The sequence below is a fragment of the Megalops cyprinoides genome, chromosome 2, assembly GCF_013368585.1.
Source record: "Megalops cyprinoides isolate fMegCyp1 chromosome 2, fMegCyp1.pri, whole genome shotgun sequence".
NCBI classification, from domain to species: Eukaryota; Metazoa; Chordata; class Actinopteri; order Elopiformes; family Megalopidae; genus Megalops; species Megalops cyprinoides.
Window position 1 is genome coordinate 54694915 of NC_050584.1, and position 20264 is coordinate 54715178.

The window sequence follows — 20264 nt, forward strand, 5'->3', positions numbered from 1 at the left end:
CATTTATTCTGTCCAGAACAGATTTATGTGAACAATTTATTTCCACGATGAGATGTTTATATAACTACGCATCCAGAGAATGTCTAACAAAAATACAATTAATACTGGGCTTACACTGTTGCATCTTATGGTTCCAATAAAATATATTTTCAAAATCATTATCAGAAGATTGCCACATCCTTTTTGAGCTTATACCAATTATTCTCCCTATTTGTAAATCTTTGGGATTTCTGCAAAACGGAACCGCTACTGGCATGGTAGCATTTCTAATAGTCAATAAATTTAAAATATTATGTGTGAATTTTGGAAAAATGGCCATTAAGAAGAGGACAGCGCAGAACACAGCATAGGGTCCTGCCCAAAAAAGGATACGTAATTCAGGACAACTGTGACCCCTAACCCTTCTAAAAGCTGGGCCAGTGGTCAAACTATCCCAATAATAAAGTCCACATGGAACCAAAGACTCCTAACCTGTAATTAGACCAATCTCAAAAGGTTTGACTTAAATCAATATAGGCACACGTTCTTTTCTGAAAACATTTAAAAAAATGCTTCAGGCCCCATTTTTATATAGATGAAATAGTGTAGGGCTTTCTCAGGGATAATACTCTCCATTTTCAATTTTTAGTGACTATCCCATTTTGAATTTACTGCTCTGGACTGACTTGTGCCTGGAATGCATGTAGTTGTCCAAAAATGAATTACAATACAAAATCAAAAGGCACGTTCTGTACACAATATCAAAGTAAATCAATATCACATAACATTTTTAACACTTATATGTACACTTTATACATACACTCACATACACAAATACAAACACACGTGCAATTGCATGCGTGCGCACACGCACACGCACACACATAAATATTGTATAAAAGCCACTTTCTGTAGCATACTCTGTAATTAGCATTTCACTTTGCAGACTGATAAGGAATCATGAATTCTCCTCAATTAGTTAACTGTTTCTTTTGTTGTGCATTTAATACCTCCCCCACCCCCCCAAAGGTAAGTTAGCCGGAAAAAAAGAATTTGCAGCAATAAATACATTATTGTAGGTGACATTTACATTTTAGGCTAGGTAATTTAACATGATATACAGAGTACGTTCTATCATTAGTCAGTGAAAAATGGTGATACAAGATCAAAGAGAACACTGAGCTGCCACTTAATTTATCAGACTAGGAAGACAAAGGATTTTTTCCCCTGTCAGTTTCAAAAGACCCAACTCCCTTTTATGACAAACTCAGTTTGCAATTTAATTTACAAATGGAACTCCGAGTAAGCAGAGCGACTCGGTGAACAGAATCACCAAACAGTGGGGCTTTTTTGGTTTGGACACACAAGTCCCAGCGGGACACCACCAATTCAGACACAACCAATAAAATAACAACGGGGGGGGGGGGCATTTTTGATTTTGTGTTTTTTTCTTTTTTTTATCCGATGACAGATAGATATTTCTGACCCTGACGGTAGCAGCGTTTCCCGTTCTACTGACCGGTGTCATCAGATCATTAATTAAAGGGGAAAGCGCTGGCAGGTGGCTGGAAAGCTAGAACTGATAATTGGCCCCCTTCCTCCTCCTGCCTTCAGACATCCAGCTCTTTTCTTCCGTGAGACATGCCACTGGGCAGACAGAAATGCCTACTTTGTAATATAATGATTAAAATAAAGATGAAGAGACTTGTGTGTTTCTGAGGCTCCGGTGGCTAATGAATAGCACTGGCCTTTTAATGACACGTTGCACGTTTGCTAAACAGTGATTTGGGATGTCCCACTGAAGTGGTTAAGTAGTGTTGCAATAACAGGAAGAGGCAGCACAAAACTGGATTGGATCGTCTCTCCCGCCGTTGAGCCGGAGATGTCACAGTGAGCAGCGGGGGCACCAGTGGTAGGGTGAAGGTGTGAAACGAGCACGGAGACTCACCACATCACCGGGCAGATTCTGAAGATCATCCGAAGGGCTTTCCAGGGTGTTCGTGTCAACATTTAAGATGACTACATCTTCCAGTGATCTGCTCCTTACTCTCTGTGGAAAATTATTACTTATTAACATCAGTACTTTTCTTTATGCAAGAAAACACAAGCATGTTCAGTATTTGTTGGACAGTTTAACTTTATCAACATTCAAACTACACTTGCCACTATAGAATTAGATGCAATACAATTGTCTGTAAAATTGTCCTCATCTTGAAAAACATTAGATGCTAAATTCACACAAAATCACAACGTCTGATGTTACAGGCCTGAATAGATCATTCCAAATATTTCACAAGTCACTGATGTTTTTTTTTCAATTAGTTCAGTTACGTATTTAATTTTAGAAAATACACTTTAACAGTCTTGCATCCCAGAAGGTAAGCAATGTATTAGAGATTTTAAATGTCACAGCACAAATACAACGCAACAGACAAACAGACAGAGAAATATACACGCACACTCAAAGCAAAATATATTTTAGTGTGCTGCACCATGAATCAACCAGATGATATGTATTTACCCTGATACCTACAAATTCAACAATTATTTTTATAGCACAGGTGGGGAAAAAGCAGAGTGTGTAAATTTCTAGTTTGTCACTTTGTGACAGTCACTGCTATGGAGACTCGCATGCTGATTTGGTCTAATTACGTGCACCCAGAAAGGGGGACTGTCACTAATGCCATGTGTGATAAATACTGCCAGCACCAGCACTGTCAAGTATATCAAATTCACATATGCAGCTATAGGTCTACCTCCAACCAACACGCCAGCTTTCAATAATGAAACACAAAAGCTCTTTGTTTTTGTCTCTTATATTTCTGGTAAGCAGGCACAAAGGGAAAAAAAAAAAACTGTCAATTCTGTACATTTTATGTCCACAAGCTTGTCAAAATAAACACTGCATCATTACCACTTCAAACAAGTTAACAGATTTTACAGTGTTATTCAATAAACTAGTAGTGAAGGGATGATCTTGTTCATATACACACATATTCAAGTTTTAATAATGGTATGAACCTCAAATAATAAATATCTGCAACAAATACGTCCTGGTTGAGATACACATAACTCTATTATCATAACTATACAACTATATAATGATGGTAGCAAATAAAGAAAAAAATTGTCTTGAATGTTTCAAACATTCACAGTTATTTGTTGCAAAGTTCTACACATACTCTGTTAACAAGAGGTTTTAAGATGAAAACACAGTGCATTAAAATAGAGCAGATATTGGCGCCAGGTCACATACCTCTAACAAACTGAGATGGACTCCGATGAGATATGGCATGGGAGCACTGAGGGGAACACAAGTCCAAACCACAGCCATTAGGAACAGGACCAATAATTGCTTGGAAATCCTCCAGTGAGGAAGAGAACAATGAAACAACAATCTGTAATTGCAGGGCTTTAATTTTACACATTCAATTGTAAAATCTACGCGGTTACAAGCATAATTCTATTCTGGACATATCCTGATTCTGACTGGCATTACAGGTAAATGATTTGCTGAAATATCTCCTTCACGGCAATAAAACTGGAACCCTATAGGAAATCCTGCAGTCTAATCATTGATGCAAAATATATAGCTTCATAAATGGCAACGATGAGAAACATTTCACAAAGTTTTGAGCAATAACAAATATTAAAGTCGTTCTGATGGGAGACAGGTAGGTGCAAGGAGGCAGGTGGCTTTTAAAAAAACAGAAACCAAATATTTCATGAACTAGTTGTAACAAAGCATGCCTGTGGAGTAAACTTCGTTAGCGCTCTGCAATATTTCCGGAAGTCCTTTTTTTTTTTCTCCACGTTGCAAATCGGATTAGAATAATTGGTGAGCGGCGTTTCTCGAGCGTGCGGACGGGGGCTGATGGGACTCTAATTGGATATATCTTGTGTGTTTTGGCTCGTATGGTGGCTGTTATTATGGCAGCTCAATCAGGTTACGCTGGTAATAAGACATGGCCATGCCCTTGTTGCAGCATCTGCTCTGAGCCGGTGTCTATAGCACCGTCTTCAGCAGCTCTCTTGTCATGCCCAGCTCCGTGTGCTACAGGACTTACTCCAAACGGGGCTCAAATGATTGTTCATGACAACTGTAATTCTGTTAAAATGGACTAAATGTAATTTAACAAAAGGTTTCTTGTTTTTTTTTTTTTATTTTGAAGATGAAGTATTAAAAAAGGGGACCACTCACTTAGCTTAAATAAAAAAGACTGTCTCTATACTGCGTTATTCAAATTCAACAATTTGTCTTTACCACAGCTGGGTGAATGACAATATAAATGAAGTGTGTTTTCAGTGATTATTTAGAAGAAAACAGGGTCTGGACTGGAAATATTTCACAGACAGATAAAGGAAATATCACTGCATATATGGCCTGTGGGGGAAAAGCATGATAACCCACACAAAGATGGCGCTTGGAAAATTAAGACTTTGCCTGTGGGTGACTCGAGTCCTGCAAAACACAGGGGTTATCACACTGAGGAGTTCATTTTTTAAAGGTCAAAAAGGAAAAGAATAATATATGTCTGGGTGTGTCCTCATGCATTTCTTCAATGATATTATGAACCATAATGCAGATTTGTGTTACAGGTACATATTGCTACTTGTTAACACTGTGACTGTTACAGAGTCCAAAATTCACAAGTGTTATAAAAGGACAGGCTTAAACGTGGGTTGATTAAACAGCTGAGAAATTTAACAGGAAAAACCATAAAGGGGAGCTACTGTAAGCACAGCATGGTGGAGTGACTTTGTGATGCCACCATATTCTGCATCTCTGCAGGCTACTTCAACAGCTTCGTACAACAGCAAGCTGGTTATTCTTCAGAATTACCTTGGATACATGCTACTTACTCTACCTCTTCCCATTTATCATCAAGGCTAAAACTCAGCGAAATTATTATATCTGTAAGGTGGTGGCCAAGAGTAACATAAAAGCCCACGCCCAGGGTCCCAATTTTATACTTCACTCATCTGTTTCAAGATAAAAAAAAACATGTGACATGTGCAATTTCACTGCACACCAAACTTCTGATGTTTTCCCCTCACCTATAACAGTAAGGATCAGTAAAAACATGCATACAACATACACTCACAATAGCATGTATGAATCTGATGAACACTTTTTCAGTCAAGTCTGACCCATTCTGTGTGCTCTTGATTTGTAATTATTAAAAGTATTGAGAGCCAGGCCATGCACAATTTGGTGAGCATTTGAAGGTGAATAAAATACTGAGCAAAAATCAAAATATTCCTTAAGTGTGAAATAAAGTAATGAAACTGACTGATCACACAGAATGTGAAGCACAGTGTAAAACAGGTTTCCATCACAATAGCCTGAAAATAGCTGTAAGACATACAATCTGAACCATCACGTTGAGAGAGAAAATATAGCTAGTACTTAGTTCTATGAGACTTTTTTGGAGCCAAAAATTGCCAATGGCACACCAACTGTGTGGAATGATTGTCAACATGGTGATATCTAAAATGACAGAGCTCAGCATGTAAAAGCTGTTGAGAAGGCGTTGGTGACCTTACCAGCAGTAGTCCAGGAGGTGTGGAGGAAGCACAGGGATGAAAATGTGTTGCCAGTACATTGGATACAGCATGGCGGCAGACCCGTGAACACATGCAGTTAACTGAAGAATCAAAGCAAAGGATTATGGGCCTCTGCATTCACACCAAACAATGTTTCAGTACACGAGCTACAGATTGCTCAGCATGCTACACTTTAGGGAAATGCATACGTCTAAAAATAAAAAATTGCATGTAATCAACGTGATTCAGCTTGTTGTTTTTTGCCCAGAAAGTGATTACTTTATCTTACTAAGGACATGTGGCAGATGACAGTTTAATCTGAATGCCTTTTCATGGTTTCCTTAGGCTCATACTCAATCTGAACACACTGACCACTGACTGCAGCACTTAGGCACCGAGTCCAACAACAGATATAAGGATACTGTGGGGTACATTTAACAGCAAAAGGAAAAGGAAGAAACTGTCAAGAACAATAACAGGAGCAAATTTATTTTTAGCAAGAAAAATAAATAAATTCCAGTTTGTTGGCAAAGATATAAATTCAGCAGGCGAAAATAAAAACCTAGGTGGAAAACAATACGAGTGTGATGGCTACTGTCTTTGTCTCATCCTCAGATAAAGCATTTGAGGGGCGCTTTCTCCCAGCACGGCCAATTCTAATGACCTGCACACTGCCGTTTGCTCATCTCCCAGATTAAAATAACATGATTAAATATGGAAAAAGAACAGAGGTCTGAAGGCTCCTTGGGGATATCATTAGGGCAAATTGCCAAAGAATGAAACATGAGCTAGCCAAGAGAGACTGCGAGCTGGAGAAATACCAGGGGACCAGTATGTTCGACAGTTGGAGCTTCCGTAATGTGTGAACTACAGCTCCAACTATCAAGAGACCCTGCTCACTGACACACACAATGTCACAATTGACCAGCAAACCGGCCAAGCTTAACGGCTGAACCGCGGTGAGCTAAATAAATCTCCCCTCAACACCCCTGCGTACATCTGTATACCTTCTCATCATGGTGGTTCGGCTTTGCATTTTGTATTTTGTTTGGCAGGGAGGTGAATTTGCCTTTTTTTGCAGCTGTTTTCCAGTGGAGTAATGGGTTTTCTCTCACAACAGTTAAGCATTAATTAACATTAATTGGTGTCTTGCTTCACATATGCACTCTCCTGATGCCTAGGACAATTGCTTTGGGGCAATTACAGAGGATAACATTAGGGTATAAAGCAGCCTTACTTCACTTACCAAAAAAAAATATATATATACAAAATTATGTCACCACGATCGAATTCCATTGCAAGGAGTATGAGAGCATCAATTATATGGATATGCACAATGTTTGAAAAATATCACCACACGGAATTAAAAAAAAAATCTTGCAGTTTGTTCACCCTCTCTGCAATTTTGAGATCAATATTAAGTGCTGGTAATGGGAGAGTTACAAAAAAGGTCATGCAATCTGCTCAGGAGGGTGTCACACTGACAGAGCAAACACACTACTGTCTCATCCCTGAGGAGGGCACCTTTCAGCAGCCGGTACCAGGAAGTAATGGCTCAGAAAACTGACTCCAATTATTTCAGCAAGGCCTTACAACGAGCCCAACCGGCTTGATTTATACACAAGTTTAAAGGGATTCTGCACCTCAGATAATGGAGGGGCCAAGATAAAAATTAAAAAGCAAATTGTACATGATTTTTTTCCCACTTCCTCGAAGTTTAAAAAAAAAAAAAACATACAGCTTTACACAGCAGCAATCTGACAGAGGAGTACAAAATAAGTTGGCTCAAAATAAGATGTACACCTACTAACATGTAGGACTAAATCCAAAGAAGAGAAGCACATTTGGAGGTCGTCTTCCCTTCTCAAGGGCTCCACACAAATTCAGTCACAAGTGTAGCCTGATATATTTTTTGCCAGGCTAATAAATAATTAATGAAGGAAGCCAAATGGCTTACAAGGTCCACAAAGAGCTTTATGCTTAATATTCCATTCAACAGAGAATTACATATACAGTCCTCTAGAACAAATGCTGGATTATGGCTTGTTTAGGGGCTGGTTTTACCCTGCTGAGACTCATCTCACATTAATGAGATCTGTCTGTGAACAAATAGATGCCCCCTCTTCTAAAATGGGTCACAGATTATACTGAAACCAGCAACTTCAAAGGGGTTACAGACTCTGTCAAACCTTGAGGGTTATCCTAAAACTCCCCCCTGTTGAAAAAGGAACCTAAAATAAATCACTAATAGTCCATTATATAGTCCTGTTTAAAAGGTGTGAAATGTCAGATGAAGGGTCATCAGGACAATGTTCTCCACCGGTTACTTTCATAGTCACTGGGTTGCGTGAGGCTTTTTGTTTGTAGATAAATATGAAACCATTGCATTGTTGGTTTTGCATGACAAACGCCCCCATCCATCACATGACACTGACAGCACATACAATTACGACACTGATGTAAGAAACCCTCCCCCCCACAAAAAAGTTTCTTTGTCGGGATCAGATTGGAATTAGTCTTCTGCTTTAGAAGTCAAGGCTACAACGATGAGTGCTGTGACCAAAAAAAAATTTTAAACATTGAACCTGCAATCCAATATTGGTAATAAGATCTCAAGAATGGTGAAATATAAACAGTTCATATATATTTCACACAATACCACATACTGCAATATCTCTTAACTATTTTTCCATTAAAACCATATTAAATCAGTGTCACGCTAGGTCTATGTGTGCACTTGGAAATCATTTCAGCATTGTTAAAAAAAAATTATGTAAATAAGACAGCAGGAAACAGACGATGTGCATATAACACTATACAGGGAAAAAATTAAATGTGGGAACGTCCACACCTTGATTTTTTCCTGCTGATGTAAGGTGATCTTCCTGTACATATTCACTGCAACACAAGGATACTGGGCTATGCAATGGAGTGTATAATATCAATTACCCATTACTCCCCCATGAAACACACTTCTGTGTACAAGAGTAAATGGAAACAAGAAAAGCTGTTCCCCAAAAACAAGGGTGCAAAGGCGCATCACTTTGATTCCTGCAAATGGTGAACAGGAGCGATTCCTCCTGACATCTGTGACAATACTGCAGTCATTTTTTGACTTACAGAACCACAAGACTTCCTCCTAGCCTTTTTCTGAGACTCCAATTACTGTTGCTCTTTCCCTTTCTGTTGACAAACGCCTGCCGCCAAGCTGAAAACCTGCGCAGGTGTGCCGATAACAACTAAGTGGCATTAAAAGAAGGGGGGGGGCTGGAGGGGCAGCATACACCCCCTTCCACCAGGCCACACAAAAGAGGCAGGCCAGGCGGCATGGGCTGAGAAATATCTATTAAACAAACAGTGGAATTTTGAAAGGGGGGTGGGGGGGGGGGGACACAACACGGCAGACGATGCTCCGCACAAAAAAGTGTGGAGTCTAAAGCACAGCAGCCTCTGTGGCTACCACTACAGGCCATGAAGGATCAGCTCTTGTTAGCATAACACTGACAGCATGATGAGAAGGCTGCTGTCAGACTCAGGCCAGTCGGGGTCTCGCAGACGAAATGCGTGGCCCCAGTTGACTAGTTAGAGAAAGTCTGATGCAGTACAATTATACTGGCATATGACAAGCCTGCGCGCTTGGCTGACTCCGGAGCCGACGACATGGCTTTAAACAGGGGTACTCCTTACCTCCGGTCACAAAACAGCAATAAGTCAACTGATGCATTGTTGTAAAATCATGATTTATTCCTTTGCTTTGAATACATGCGAGTGCGCAGTGATGTTCTGGTGGACTGGCACAGCAGTATCACTGGGGGCCTGAGCACTGAGGGCCTGCCTGCAGCATGCATAATATATGCACTCTCTGTTTTTATCCGGGCAGCTCACTGGAACGACAGCAGCAGGTCCAGCTGGACTGCACCCCAGCTAGGACTGAATCCTCTTATACACCATCTACTTGAAAATGATGCCAAGTAGACGGACAGAAACACAGATATTCACACTTTAGTATTTTATTTCCCCTTCCTAAGCCATATGTTACCAAAGTGTGACACGGGAGACTTGGATTGTTTAAAAAAAAAAAAAAAAAACCTAAAGATTAAAGGCTTCTTGTATGTAGAAAAGGGGCTTCATGTAGAGTCCCTCCACTTTATATTTGTAATTCAACATAATTTTCATTCTGGGAGAAGTACTTCTAAAAAAAATCACTAAATCATTAACATTTGCCAAACCTTTATCCTTCTGGGCAGTAATTTACACTTTATACGCCCCCCCCCCCCCCCGTCATGGCCTATGGTGGTATGAATATGACGATTTTAAGAAGAATGAAATTCTCAGAGAAAGAGTAATCTTCAAAACTCCTCCAGAGCCTGGTCTTCAGGGAGTCCTTGAATCCTGTCCTGCCTGTTGCACACCCTGCCCTTAGATAGTGAACTGGAACAGTACAGATAGAGCACGGATGACATCACTTGTCCGTTTTCCATGAAATGTCATAAACATTTGGACTGCAATCAGACCAGCAGATAAGTGCCAACTCCCTTTCACAGACAGAGGAGTCTGACAGGAAATATGCAGAGAATAAGTAACGCAATAAGTGATAATTTAAAGGTTGCTGGACATAAAACTGTCCAGTTTTAAAGACAAAAAGCCAAAAATAACCCCTTATATTGGAGCATTTATGCTTTCAATATACAACACACTCTGAAGATTGCTTTGAGATGTTCTCCTCAGTGGTTCTGAAAAACTAGGAATACTTCACTCAAGCTTGCTGCCCCTTGTCAGCTGTTTTCCTCCATGTTTCTTTGGGATACAGATTAAATGTGATAAGTAATGGACTCAAGGCTAAAACAAGGCAAAAAATTGATTTTTTTCCATATCGTACATAGTCAGTAAAACACAAAAGCATAGATAGAGGTAACTTCCCGAGAGAATCTTAATACGGGAAAAAATAAAGATATGTTCTATATTTCAAGTTATTCTTCAAATATAGGGTACATCAATGACTGAAATGACTTTTTCCAGGAAATAATGTTATTTTTTCTTTCTGCTAATATTCTTGCAGCACTGCTGCTATAGCACAATGACGAATACACCTGTAATCAGGAAGAAGGTGTTCTCTGCGTCCAATCGCAACATTTTACTCTACCAGCTTTGACAAATGATTTAACAAAAATGGGAAAAAGCTCTTGAGGGTACAGTACACACACACACACACACACACATTTCATAGCATTTAAGTGTTTCAGATATGATAAGAACTATGGGCTTATGCCTGGCAAATAACAACCACCTGCTGAATAGAGGAGGACCATGGGAGGTACTTTACTTACAGTGCTAAGCTTGCTTGAGGTAATAATGATGCGTCGTTCGTGCAGCATACTGGCGTAGAGCTGCAGCATGTTGTTCACATCCACAGCAACAAAATATTCAGTCAGATTTCTCTGTGGTGAAAATGTAATCATTTCATGGGGTATCAGCGCATTAAATGACAATGACAACTTAAAACAGTAAAGCGTAAATTTACGAACTGAAGTCATCCAACTAAGCACATCATGCTGAAATGAAAAATTGAACACTAAAACATATTAGCATCAGAAGCATGTCTTCAATATGTGCATTACAGACTGACCAGTTTGTACTGTAGGGGAAATTTTAGCAGCAGTGTAATTATACATTAGTTTAAAGAGGGAATATTTATGACATTCTTAATAAAATCTGACAACTTTTACCCAATTAAAGTAATTCAGCACAGACAGAACTCTGCAGTATCTTTCAACGACATTTAACATGGAGTGCTTTTTTGCTGCAAAATGTTCATATTCAATTTACTGATTCCTTTCTGATAATGAAACTGAACTTACACTTTCAGGAATGGTAGGGAGTCCATTAATATCAGGAGCTATGAAGTATGAGTGCTGAAAACCAAGGAGGTCAGAGGAAAAAAACAAAAGGAGAAACAGAAAGTCATCATCATACCAGGCCATTCAAACAGAGAAAAAACCCTTTGCTTTGTTCCCCAATTTATGATTCATCTTCCTTGCTCTCCATATGAATTCCTTATTGTCTGAAGTGTGGTAATACATACACTGCAACCCGATATAAACAGGAATCCCAATTGACTGTATAACAAAGGAGGCAGTCTCGTAGTATAAAATGAGGTCTTTATTAAGGATTACAGCAGGCCAGGCCAAGAGGATCAGAGGACTCTCTTACTTTTGAAAGCAGCGTGGTTCAGTGTTTGGATCAAAGCGGCAGAAAGCAGGACAGTGAAGGTCGGAGTCCCAGCCTGCCCAATAACTTGCCGTTTGTCCCCGGGCTAGTCCGCACTTTGTTGTGCTTCAATTACGCCCATCTGTTGCTGAGTGTTCAAGTTCACTGCATTAACCCGCGTTTCTCCTCTTACATTGCTTCCCATAATTTTCTGCTCATTTTCTCCCTTTTACTGCCACTCTATAAGTAAGGCTATCATGGGACTAAAGGTTTATTTTCTTGTATTTCTGAACACCCCTGTTTTAAATAAGCCACTTTCCTTACCTCATCCAACAGAATGGAGGATGCGGGATTAAAAGTGCACATCAGTGTTTTAGCAACGTCCATTTATCAATTTTGAACAGGGTTTGAAAGCTCAATTTCAGCTCTCAATTTCTCAGCTCAGGTCTTCAAAACCCCATACCCAATAGTCGTTTAAGAGCATCATTAGGGTTTCCTTCCCAAACAGCAATGCGCTTGCGTTCCCGCTTCTGTGTTACAGAGCAATCACGTTACAGCTGGCTGTCTCCAGCAGTCTGCAGAAATGTTTATAAAAACCCACATTATCGCTGGACATTTTTATCACAGCACTTACAAATGGCATCGCCTGCTGTTCGGCAGTGTGAACAGAGCCCCAGAACCCACACATTTTCCTGTGCACTATCAGCACCGCGCCGTACATCACTGCCCACACAATACGAGAGGGTTACGCGTCCGAGGTGCCCTTTCCCAAGGAAATCAAGCTTTTCGTGCATTCAGGCATTTAACCCCAGCCATTGTAAGCCCCGGAAAATGCCGGCAAAAGATAACCCACCACCTGGTAAGGAACTGAAGATCAGGTAAAACTGCAATCGAAGCATGAGTATGTGTGTCAATTTCAGTACACATAACAGAAGGTGACCGTGATGGACTTGAATCACTGCTAATCATTTTGTCCCTAGTTACAAGTGGTGACACAGTGGCGATACAACCACTTTAATTAATCATCTGGAAGTGGAACGGCAATATACAAAGTGGATGCTAACATCATCTTCACTTTTTTAGTCCTGTCAGTCATTGGGGAATATGAATAACGATTTCACAGTATTTTCAAGGAACATTGCCCTGGCATTCGAATACATCAACATTAAAACAAGGTATTACATTACAATCAATATAAATTGTATTGCACTGTGCAAGTATGTTTTAGCGACCTCAATGCATGTTTTCTTGGTGATGTGAAGTGATTTAGAAAACACTGTTTATATAAAAAGATGAAATGTGGGTTAACGGGAAAAGCATCAAGGAGATTTTTTGAGTACAATTGCGTTAGCTTTAAACACAAACTAAAGAAACTTTTGATATTCAAAAAGAGAATACAGTAGTGCGGAACACCATTAATCATTTACAAAGTTTGATTGTTTTCCAAAAAAGAAGAAACAGACACCAAGGCCCAGGATAGTTTGTTTTTGTTATATTTAAAAGATAGAGAGGCTTATTTGGTGAAATTGGAAAGCCTGTGCTCCCATGCGATTAGAGCAGTGGTTTCATATTTCAGAGCTGCTTCAATATCTCTCTCTCTCTCTCTCCACTCACCGGCTCCTGGCTTTGTGGATCTTTCACAACTTGCCCAGTGGCAATATGCAACCGCTCATTCTTGCACATTGAGGAAGAGAGTAAAACAAAGTTCACACTTGAAAGGGAAAAAATGATCCTTTTCTAGCTGCCGTTATAAAATAAAAATAACTTTTGCAATATTCTGGTTCATCAATAAAATATCAAACTTCATTTCTTCATAAAACAATTAAACGCCATTTTGATTGTTTCTGGAGTGGTTTTGATATTGATATACAAATTGTTTTAATAATTCAGATGAAACTGCTTAAAATAAAAAATAAAAAAAAAAACAGTATTTTTTAATGTGTTTTTTTTTAACCTGTTAGAACCATCCATTGATTAGGTGACCATATTGTTTCAGTTTACAAAAAAAGATTTTGAAAATCAGATTTAGCACTCCAGAGAGACAGGCGCTACATTAGAGCCTCTGAAAGGAGTGAACTGACCTAGATAAAACGAGGCTCGGTCCTTCAGGACCTTTTCAGTGGAATGATACCAAAAAAAGTCTGTGAAAATCCAAACCAAAGAAGCTAAATAGGTGTAAAGGTCTCAGAGCATTATAAATCCACTCAGCAGAGAACATAAGCAAATCGGCATCTTGTAATTTTTAATGCTCTCATTTTCTCACTGGAAAGAGGCCAAAGTCCACAACTCGTGTAGCTAGTCCACATAATCAAATGTATGGCACCTGCATCAGTTTCAATGTGACCAAAGTGTGCAGACTGTTTGGTACTGAGCACTGACCACATGAAAAAAGAGATCATCAGAAAGAAAAATAGATCTTTAAAAAAAAAACATAATTCTGGCTGGAACCACAGACTAAGTTGATCCATGTTAATTTGGTGCACACAACCTGTGAAAAAATGTTTTATTCTTTTTTCAAATGTATGCACAGTATGTTGTTAACCAATCGACTGGCAAACTGCTGTAAAATCCTTCAAATTCATACAATAATTAAGGTAATTAAGAGAATGGTCAAGATATTCTGATAGTCGGTTCAGTTTAATTTATGCTTCCTCACTTAGCTCCGGATTCTTTACGCCTTTCAAAAGCAGGTAAAGTGGTCTAAAGGCAAGCCACTGTGGAAAACACCGAACTTCACAACTGTACGGCCTCGCACTGACAGACAGACAGCTCTAAAAACATTTCATCCCGCGATTACAATGAGACATGATGAGTTGCATAAGTGGCCATTAGGTTAACAATATCCAGCCACTGCTTATCTGGGAGCAGTGCTATTAAACCCACTTCTGTTTCAAAACAAAACGTCAGCCTTCACCCGTTCCCCTAATACCTACCACGCTCAGATTGACAGGAGTGTTTGGCTTTGGCACCGGGTGGCTGTGCAATGATTTTAACATGTCATTCAAGTCATTTTCCTGTAGGAAGGACAAAAAAAAACAATGTGTCAATGCATGACTGCTTTCAGCCGCAAATACTTCATTCACATAGAATTCTACAAAAACCCCCCAAGGAAAAAAAAAAACGACTGACATACATTTAAGAAGCAATTCTGAGGTTAAAACTGAAAGCGATGTTCCGCTTATTATGGTTGTGATGATTTATGAGGTACGCTGCTTTCTCATAATTAACCAAAGGCTCTTGCTCAAAAGACTTCTTTAAAGGTTGTTCAAGATCCGCTTTGCCACCAAACAGGCTGAGATTTGATACTGAATTTTACAAGCTCTGCAGTAGGTCATAATTCATATTCTCAGTCCTTGTATATTTAACATTTTAGGACAGGGCTGTTATTGCCAGAACTGGGGTCAAAACCATATGAACAAACATATGGGGGGGTCTGTTTATTTTGGGGGGGGGGGGGGGGGGGGGGGTTCATGAGCCCAGCTTTGTCTTTGCCCATTTCCATGACAGGCTGTCTGCAGAACGAATGCTGGATGCTGCGTGTGGGTGAAGTGGACGGGCTTCTGTCACGAGAGCCTGGTGCTCACACGCTTGGGCAATAACGTAGCCTGAGGGACCACTTCATTAACCCTCATCTTAAAGTGTCACCGCTCATCCTACCACGTCCCCTTTGAAAGGGCAGGACCAAGCAAACCTAAATCCCACACAGGAAACCTGCCCCACCTAATCTCTCTAAACCCAAAACCTGTGCAAATCAAAATATTACATTACAGATTTAATCGTTTTGTTCAGTGCTGTAACCACTGGTTTAACAGAGTACATAACCCTCAGTGCAAACAATCTGTCTAATTAAGCCACTACATCAAAATCCAATCACGCTCCGGGCTGCACCATTCCATGATATCCAGATAAGTGCTGATTTGGCTGTTGTCACTTGACGTTAGTTTAGGCTTCTGCAGGAACTAGAGAGTTAAAGCAATACATACTTCTTTTGGAGCAAAGTTTTCCAAAAAAAAAAAAAAGACGTTGAAAGAAGGCAGTTGATAGACTACCCTGCCGAGAACAAACAGCAGCGCGACTGGGGGTGGTTAAACTGCCTCACGACACCGCGCATTTCCTCTGTCCTCCAACTCTAAACATACTTAGCCCGCGTTTTGTTTGTACAAGGAGGCTCAGGCCCCCGTACTCTTCTCTCGGCAGCTTTTTAACATAGCAACATGACAGCACACTGATAGCCTAATCAAGCTCTCAGCCTTTCATTCTCTCTCATATGCTGGCTCATTAAATCCACACATTCCCTATTTTTGGGTTTCTATTTCTGAGACTTCTTTTTTTCCCTGCGACTCAATATTCAGAGAAATGCATTTGGCATTATGTGTCTTCTTTCAACTATTTGTTTTACAGCAAATTATCACAGGTTGACTTGCCATATAGTATTTGCTCTGTGTAATATCAACAGCACTGCGAACACCATGTACAGATTGCCAAATGCAATACAAATACAAGCCTGACATGCCCGACACAATTTGCTGCACACTTTTTTCTTCAGTTGTTTGCCCAAAAAGGAGACTCCTTAAACCACATTTACTTTGAAGCTGTAGCAGCCTCTATGAACTAGCCTGTTAATTAAGAAATGTCACAAAATCAGCTCTAAAAATAAGATGAAGCAATTACTTGTGCTGATGTTCAAAGCATGAAGGGCGCAGGTCAAAATAATGCAATCTTGAGCAATAAAAGCACAAGGAAAAACTTAATGCATGCGTGTTTGTATTTACCGTGTGCATGTGGTAAAATGGCAAGGTTTTAGGGACCTGACCTTTTGAATGTCATTGAAACCAACAGCTATGTTCGTGTCTGTCACTGATAAAGGACAAAGTGTGTACATGTGAGTGTGTGCATGGGAAGAGGGAGAGGGAGAGAGAAGGGGAGAGAGGGACAGAGAGGGATTAAGACATAGATAAACAGACAGAGATGTCCCTCTCGCTCCCTCAAATTAACTCATGTCCAGTTTACATACGCCTGAATAGCTACTGCATTCAAACAAAAATGGCTACAGCAGGCCTGCTGTCTGACAACATATTTCAGAAGGCTTGTTATTTCTTCTTATACAATATAAAAATACCCCCACAAGCTCACCTGGTGTTTTGCCAAGTAGTCTGCCAGAGTGTTTAGCAGCTTATAGTAAATCTCGAACCATGGGAGATAACTGGAAAAAAGGAGAGCACGCTGCAAATGAATTCGCTTAATCAAGCAAAACATTTAACATTTTCTTCCTTTACCACCCCACAGCTCACACCGCACTCAGCTCTTCTCAAACGACTGCACCATGATTTCATTTAATCCAAAATTGAGTTTTACCACCTCTTGACCTGTACACATACCATTTCGCAGCATAATCAGGTAAGAGACGAGAGAAATTAATAACCGAAATCTGCATCTGAATTCCAGCATTCAGTTTAATAAAACTGTTATCGTACAATTATTATGTGTCAAATAATAAAATTATAATTCAGTTTTCCTGTGACTGGCATATTGGTTCTGTTTCCCTCTGCACCACTGCTGGTCTCAGCTTCAACATTTGGCCTCATATCCATACTCATTCCAGGAAAGTTACAGTATACTGCTTGTGATTAATGCATTCCTGTTATTTAAGGGACTGGTATTTTAAGAATTGCTCCCATGCCTGTACTTTGAACATAAAAAAGTATTTAGTTTCTTCAACAAAACATCACTGGGTCACTGTACTCTGTAATAAACGAACAGAGATGCGATTGTTTACAAGCATGTTGCTCCCAGATGTACCAACACAGGGTCCTGTGCCCACAACACTTCAAGAAAGGCACTTTTTTCGTTAAAGCCATATTTTCATAAAGGCGTCCCTTGTTTTTATTTAGTTCTGTTTATTTTTTGTTGTGTTTTGCTATTACCACCACTACAAGTACTATAAAAACAGATACATTTTTGTTCATTGGGAAATCACATCATACACCCATCTGATAATTTTTAAAATTGTTCTATTTTTATTAATGCCGGTAATGGTCGATGTGACAAAAGTTCAGTTCTAGAAAGGGCAAAGTCCACTCACTATGGATAATAATCAGATAATTTCAAAATTGTCATATGATACAAAGTTCTGTATATTCATCTAAACTTTTTTCCTGTAAAAAGGAGTAATTACATCTGATTTACCACTGCAATTCTGTTTTTCAATCACATAAATATTTACCGAATCCAGTCTCATCCAGATCCCTCAGTGACACTGCTGAGGTTGAATGAATGAATGAATGAATGAATGAATGAACAAATGCACAAACAAACAATGTAAAATTTGAAATGTTGTTGGGAACTTTTTTCTTCTTCTTCAAAGTACAGGAAAACACTGGCAGTGTTAACTAAGAGAATTCATTTTTCCATTTTAATACGGTATTGACAATGGATGTTGGCGAGTTTTCATTATGTTATGGGTCAATGGGCACTCTGCAGACTGGAATTAACATACAACAAGAAAACAATAAAGTGCACGTAATGAAAATTTTCATATCGCTAAATCTGCACAGGCCAATGACATGCCGTTCCAAGGGAAAAGCAGCCATGCGTGAAAATCAGAAGTCTGAGTGACCATTAACCTGAAACAATCAGTTCTTAACATGGCAATATTTTGACGTCTGCATGAAGACTCTAATAACCAGGTCACACTCTAGAAACGAAAATGTGGAAACTAGATCCCGTGCATACAAAAATGGTGAAAAAAAAAAAATAAATACCCTGTATACATAAGTATGTTTCACTCAATATGTTACCATTAAGGTTCAAGTCATTGACATCCAAATTCTCAGCAAGCCTCAGAAAACAAAGCAGACTCATTATCTTTCTTTCTTCCTGTTTAACATGCAGGGCTCTCGAATTCTAATCTTTCATTTTTCATTTTTGAAGGGTTTTTAAACACGAGCCTTCCTTGTCAAAGAAGCTCGACAGGGCTCAGAGCCTTCAGACTCATTATACTCCTAAATGAAGGGGCTGTAAATCTTTTGTTTTAAAGCCAAGTAAATTATTGGTGTATGAGCAGCGAACCTTAACTTATCAAGATATCCAGGGAGGGATACTTTGTGAAATACGCCACATATTATTTAAATGCAATAAAAGAAAGCATTTGAGTGTTTTTTTAATAAACTTTAGAGAACGCCTGACACTCCTACTCTTTGCAATTTGCAACTCGGATCTGTTTGTGCTCCACAAATCCTCAGATACTGAACATTTATCACGCTGAAGTATGCAGACCCCTCAATCTGCTGCTCCTCTAAATATACATCTTCCTCTAAGTGCTGTATATTCAGAGAATAAACCAGATAATCAGTCGCCCCCTTTAACTCCTTCCATACTTGTCACATCCAGGGCTATGTGTCAGCGAATGAGGCCCTAGATCCAAAGGCACATTTCAAAAGGTTATAGCAAAATTTCACTGCATGGATTTCTTGTTTTAAGGTCATTTCAAACTCATTATCTACCTTTCAGTTTTCCTGTAAAATCTGTGAATGTAGTATAATGACAAAAATAAAATTATGTGGAAATTTTAAAAATCATATTAAAGTCCTGTTACTATTTAAATATCCAATAGGTTTTCACATTAATGATGTTTTTACTTTTTGCAGGAATTTAACTGCTTGGTGCTAAACACAACATTTTCTTTTATTTTCAGTCCCTTAATGGGTCTTAAATCACTGAGAAACACTAGAAGAAGTCAGTTTCCACCTTGTTGCCAATTCAGTGTAAGATTTGATTACACCTCTACTTTTCCAGGTTAAAGGTTAAGTAAAGGAAAGGAAGTGTTTTCAGTCAAACTGCTCAGTGGCCACTGAAATATCTGAAACTCTAACAGGAATCTTGAGTTTTTGCAATCAAATAAAACGAAGGAAACTACGTTTCATCCTGAAACTTCAAATGCCCCAGAGCAATTTTCTTTCAATGTTAAAAAAGGACAAAAACGTGTAAAATGGAAACATTTGCCTTTTAAAGTGGTTTGGCCTAAAGGAACCCTGGCCTTTCGGTCTGCACTCAAGTCACACCACTACAAAGGGCTGTCCATATAAAACTGTCCCTCTCATTAGGGCATTTCCTCATGTAAGCATAGGTGACAATTTTATAGTCCCAACACTTCAACAATCGAATGAAAGCAAACTGTTTTAATGACTCCATTTCAAATTCAAGAGAACAAAAGATTCAGTGTGGGGTACCCATTTAGGTGCGAATTTGGTGAGCACTGTTTTTTTTTTTTAATGAATTTGTTATTAGTTTCTGAAATATGTATTTCAGCATCTGGAAAAAGGTTTCCCTCTTCCTGTACATAAAAGAAAAAATCAGTAAATTTGTAAACAACTCCAGATTCTCACCACTGTGTGCTCATTTAACTGACAAAAGTAATTGTACTTATTTGTTAAATCTATACCATCAATTCTTATATCTCTGCCACTCTTTTCTCTGGTAAAGTCACTTATGCTTGCACTTCGTATGAAAACAACCATATGGTTTAAATATCA

General features: G+C 39.1%; 1 protein-coding gene across 2 annotated transcripts in view; it reads right to left on the minus strand.

Annotated features, from left to right (window-relative positions):
* Nucleotides 1-20264, minus strand: part of dennd1b (DENN/MADD domain containing 1B) — an 85734-nt gene that overhangs the window by 29218 nt on the left and 36252 nt on the right. Inside the window, exons 6-13 of one of the 2 annotated variants that reach the window (XM_036520787.1) lie at nt 16867-16936; nt 14667-14747; nt 13348-13407; nt 11385-11438; nt 10854-10964; nt 5527-5627; nt 3236-3281; nt 1928-2029 (exon numbers count right to left, since the gene is read on the minus strand). In XM_036520787.1, the coding sequence (XP_036376680.1) occupies nt 1928-2029; nt 3236-3281; nt 5527-5627; nt 10854-10964; nt 11385-11438; nt 13348-13407; nt 14667-14747; nt 16867-16936 (625 nt within the window). The remainder of the gene's footprint in view (nt 1-1927; nt 2030-3235; nt 3282-5526; nt 5628-10853; nt 10965-11384; nt 11439-13347; nt 13408-14666; nt 14748-16866; nt 16937-20264) is intronic. The other variant, XM_036520789.1, reaches the window with a different exon arrangement.